The 5,705-nt window shown below is 31.4% G+C and overlaps 1 protein-coding gene across 1 annotated transcript; it reads right to left on the bottom strand.

Moving 5' to 3' along the window:
- Positions 1–811: 811 nt before the first annotated feature.
- LOC117114588 (anion exchange protein 2-like) lies at positions 812–5,476 on the bottom strand. The gene is made up of 4 exons (XM_033258279.1): positions 5,324–5,476; positions 4,896–5,053; positions 4,160–4,413; positions 812–825 (listed from the first exon to the last, which is right to left on the bottom strand). The coding sequence occupies exons 1-4, from the start codon at positions 5,363–5,365 to the stop codon at positions 812–814; spliced, it is 468 nt and encodes a 155-aa protein (XP_033114170.1). The 5' UTR covers positions 5,366–5,476.
- Between the last annotated feature and the right edge of the window lie 229 nt (positions 5,477–5,705).

Genomic DNA, 5,705 nt, shown 5'->3' with positions numbered 1-5,705 from the left:
ACCTAACCTAACATAAAAATCTAAGGAAGAATTTAAAAAGCAAGCAAACCAATGACAAAGGACACTACTGTATTTCAACGGGTTTGGGGGTGGTAGTTCTAGGACAACCGATTTTGTTATGTTTAACAACAGAGGCAGAAAGTTAGGAGTACAGTAATAAAATTTATATAAAATTTTAGTATATTCATAAAATATATGATAAAATTAATAAAATTCATGATAAAATTCATAAAATTTATGATAAAATTCATAATATTAAAGATAAAATTAATAAAATCCATGATAAGATATATAAAAATCTATGATAAAATTAATAAAATTAATGATAAAACTATAAAGTTTTATGATGAAATAGATGCAGGGATGGAAAGATAAAATTGATAGAATCGTAAGAACAATGACAATTAAAAATTTCATCAATGAAGTATTAAAACAAATTGAAATATAGAAATAAATAAAATAGTCATTTTTAATTGATAAATTGAATTTTCTTTTAAAATGATGAAGGCCAATAATAACAGAATAAAAAACGAAGGTAGGAAAAGAAAAACCAAGTGTAGCACTCTAGTATTTGATCAGTAGGGTGTTTTTAAATTTCTTTTAAAATATGGATGACATCGATTGTTTGAGATTTTTTATCAGTGTTATTCCATATTTCAGGTGCAATATAGTAGAGTAAGACACCATCTGTGCGATAGCGTGAGCACTGGATCTACGCCTGATAAATTATGTTCTTTGCAAGCAGTTGAAGACGAAGACCATTTTAACTTAGTTTGCTGTTACTCAGATTATTAGAACAGTAAATTCCTTTTCACCTTTTTGAAACTGAAATTAAAATATTTAATTTAAAAATATCAATCTAATATCCAAGTTAGAAGAGGCATTTGAAAAAATAGGCCTATAATTAAGAAATTCCTAATACAACCAAAAAATGTTTTCATCCGGAGTCTACAATGTGCAGACTTGTCCGATTTTTTGGCAAATTTTCAATCATTTAAACGCCTATTAAACCTGGTATTAAAAACCCCACCTTTAAATTCCTGTCAACTGAAATATCCAAATTGCTGAATCCATTAACAGATTCTTCATCGTGATGATCATCCTCATGTTCAGAACACATCCTGTAAGGAAACTTTAAATTACAGTTTTATAATATAAATACAGTAGGTATACAGTATGTTATCTCCAAACAGTTTCCTCTAGTTTTTAAAGTAGTCTTAATTCATTTTTGTGAAAGCATGTTGCAAAAATCAATAGACCATTTGCTGCTGCATTGTCCACCACACATGACTCAATTATAATTTACAACGAGGTTAAGCCATACCATTATTACAGGGGTATATTTTTTTACCTAATAACTCTATTCATACCGGTGGCAGATCCAGGATTTAAAATAGGGGGATTCAAAATGTTTCCAAAAAAACCCCAAAATAAAAGGGGGGGTCCGGTGGTACTCGCCGGGAAAATTTTGATTCCTAGATGGCCGGAAATGATATTTCCTGACTTCTGAGGAGTATCTTAATGACCTTTACATTTAAGTTCTTCAAAATTCAAGGTTCCCTCTCTTGAAAAAAGGTCAGGTAATAAATTTATCTTATTCTTTATTCCTATCATAGAGGGAAAAAAATGAAAGACAGGCAATATATTATATATTCCAACAACATTGAGTAGTTAGGTATGTAGTTTTTCTTCCATAGATTGATGAACCGATAGACCTGAAGAACGCACTTTCGTACATAAATTACTACGACGGCGAACCAAAAACAGTGTGTATAATTTAATTGAAAACTAGTTGGGCTAAGCCAAGTTTGTCTGATCTTCCAACCTATGCCAATGTAGGTTAGCATGCCTTTTGTAAGTCAGGACCCAGTTGTAATTTGTTAAGTTTCTTCACAGAGGGTGGTTCGTCCGAGCCCCTTGAACCCCCCCCCCCCACCGTGGATCCGCCACTGCATATCTCCTACTTCAAAAATTAGTTCCATAAATTGTTCACATGCATTCCCTTGGAGTGAGTGAGAAGAAAACATTCAGTAAAAATTTTATTCAAATATGAAAAATTACTGATAGTATTATTATTATGCTATTCTTGAACTTACTGATAATGTTACTAAATCTTTCGAAAATAAGAAATTTATGTTTAAGCCTATTTATTGATTTATCGAAGGCATTTGATGTTATTGATCATGTTATCCTAATTCGCAAACTTTAAAATTTTGAAATCAGAGGTGTAACGCTCGACTGGTTCAAAAGTTATCTTTTCAATAGGTAACAATTTGTTCCAATGGGTTCATGGAAATCATCGACGAGGGTTATTATGGTAGCTTTTAAGTTCATTTCTCTTTTTTGGGTCATGACGAGACAAGTTTTACCTCTAATTATGATCCTAAAGATTGTGGTTTATTATTTGTATTGTATTGTATACCATTATTATTTCCATCATTGAATAAATGTCATTTGAATTGAATTGAATTGTTGGCAAAGTCTACCAGGTTTTGCATCTTAAAGGAGTGTTCAACAAAGAATTTGTCTATTTGCTAAGTCTATCGAGAGTACATTTTGTCCTGTACTTGAATAATCAGATATGGCAGAATCATGGAGGAAAGAAACATACTAGGTTATCAATTTTCATTTTGAATAAACTACCTAAAAAATAAAAAGTGTAGCTATGTTAGTCAATATAAGAGACCAGCATTTCTGAGACTAAATAATTATATATTGTTAGTCTCAAAAGTGCTGCTGTCATTTCAAATATATCATTCTAAAAAAATAATGGAATTGTCCCTTTGTTAACAACATGATCAACGATTATGTAGGTGATCATGGAGTAGACTATTTCATGAGGTCAAAGGTGTTTTATTCAACGAGGCGTAGCAGAGTTGAATAGAACTCTATAAAATATTCTATCCCAATTTACGAATGACAAACATTCATTATTCTGTTTAAATACAACCATGAAAAAAATAAATAAAAACTGCCTAGGCCTAGTCTTCAACAGAACATCCAATCTTTACCTTCATAAAATATTCTACCTCATCGCACTCATAAACATTCGTTATTTGCATAATCTGATTTACGTAATGATTCGCTGTACTGTAAGTAAAGATTCTAACCAGTCATCATTTCATATCAATAAATAGAACTTAATGTTTCCATTATTACTGAGCATTCTTATTTGACAATCTCTAATTTTCCTCTACTCTTCTGTTTTGTTTTCTTTTCACTTTCCTTTTGTGTTGTTTTTCTTTTCTACCACTTATTTTCTGTTTCAACCATTTATTTATTTTTTTTTTCTTTTCTGTTGTCCTGTAAGGTGCATAGAGACAAATGTTATTGCTGATAGTGCACAACCATAATATATAATATATTATATTTTTCCTATAGTGTACTATGCGGAGCTCTACTAATTGCTTATTACCTTTAACAAGGCTTGTTAACGGTATTTAGTATATGTGTACAGTAATACTAATTACCGTCAACAACCGTCGTACATTTAACGTCCTGTGATGTACACAGGGCATAGGCAAAAAGATTAATAATATTTATAATGATCATACTATAATACTAATATTGATGATAAATAATAATATTATTAATAATAATAATAAATAATAGTAATAATGATAATGACAATGATGATATAATAATTATATATACTGTATACATCGATTACATAATTACAATTATACTAATTGTATACACATATGGCCTATACATAGGCAAATAGATTAATACTAATATTTATAATGATAAATATAATATTTTCAGATATATATATTATATTATAAAGATATTATAAAGATAATATATTATATTTATACAAGTAATAATAACAATATTGAAGATAAAAATAATACTGTAAATAATAATAAAAATAATAATAATGTAGTGATGACCCTGTCTCTTATCCCCATCTTGGTTCGTCCGAGCCCCTTGAACCCCCCCCCCCCACCGTGGATCTGTCTCTTATACACATCTAGATGTGTATAAGAGACAGGTATATATATATGTAGGTATTCAAACATATATAGTATATATATATACAAAATATAATATATAAATATTATAAATATAGTTTATATCTATAAATATTATAAACAGATTGCAAAGAACAAATTGAGAATAAATATTGTAAAAATGTAGATAAAAATGTCCATATTACCTATTAAAAAGCTAACCATAAACCCTGTTACGCGTTGTTCTTTGATGTTCTCCAGTTTTGGCTTGACGCCAGGTGCTGATGAATGATTGAAAGTACTGACACTGCCTACATGCGACACGGTGCGTACAGTCGCTGCACACATCCACGGCAAACCTAGGAGTCCAGCAAAAAATGACAGAAATCCCATAATTAAGAGATCTATGTGGTAGCCAGAGCCTTTCTTTAGTTTGTTTTCTTTCTTGTTTACAACAACCCTGTAAGAGAGAAGAGCAAATACAAATCATCATCACCACCATGTAATTATAATTATCATCACCATCATCATAATTATCATAATCATCATAATAACCATCTTCATTATCAAAACCATCACCATTATGTTACCAACATCAACATTATCATCTGACATTATCACTATCAACATCACCTGACACATCATCATCTAACATCATCAATATCACTGCATCACCCATCTGACATCATCATCACCTGACATCAACATCACCTGACATCATCCATCTGACAACATTAACATCACCTAACATCATCAGCATCACCTGACATCATTCATCTGACACAATCAACATTACCTGACATCATCAACATCACCTGACATCAACATCATCATCTGACAGCATAAACATCATCTGAGAGCATCATCATTATCCTCAATCATTGTCACTGTCATGTCATCATCTGTATCATTTCTCTGTCAGTGTATATTTCAGAAACCTACCCAGTGAGCAGAATTTCAATATACAGAAGAATGAAGACCATAAAAGCTGGAATGGCAGCAGAGAATATCATCTTGACTGTCATCGGATTATCCTTGGTTCCCATTGGATGATGAATGAGGAATCCTGCTTCTCCCACACCTGAGGATACCTGTAATTTCTGTCAACCCAAGGAGAGAAAATACTGACTCCTTTATATTTAAAATAGCTACTTCATTCATTACATATACAGAAGTACGCACTGAAAATGAATTGTAATTGAGGTTACAAGTAATTATAAAATAATTCATCAGCCCTGTTTTTTTTTTGTATTATTAAATGCCTCATAAAAAAATATGCCAGTGTGATAAAAAATATTCATTTCCACTTCAAAATAAATACATTATTATTCTAAAAATGTTTATCATACAAAGGTAAATGTGAAACATACTGTTGTGTATATGTTGCTGATTCCGTAGTCAAGGAGTACCATTAAAATAATCGCTATGGCAATTGAAAAATCACCGATGATACGTCTTGCCTGAAAAACAAAAAACAAGTTTGAAAGGAAAATGGGGAAAACCCATAAAACAGCAAACGGCCATATAATGCAAAACAATTTAAAATTAAAATTAAAACGGAACAGTAGAGAAAATCCGATCAGAATGACAAAATAAACTAAGCATCCACTGGAAGGAATCCCAATATCTGCAGACGGATCCGTTTCAGCCTTCCAGGCCTCATCAGTGCAGCTAGGGTATAGACCCAAACAAAAAATTCGACCAGCTTAGGTAGGGCCAAACTATTCCCACGACCACTAGTGATTACAGAGC

The sequence above is a fragment of the Anneissia japonica genome, unplaced genomic scaffold, assembly GCF_011630105.1.
Source record: "Anneissia japonica isolate Jap-2015-1 unplaced genomic scaffold, ASM1163010v1 scaffold199_len4679917_cov187, whole genome shotgun sequence".
Classification (NCBI taxonomy): domain Eukaryota; kingdom Metazoa; phylum Echinodermata; class Crinoidea; order Comatulida; family Comatulidae; genus Anneissia; species Anneissia japonica.
This window is presented reverse-complemented; position numbering and strand designations above follow the sequence as displayed.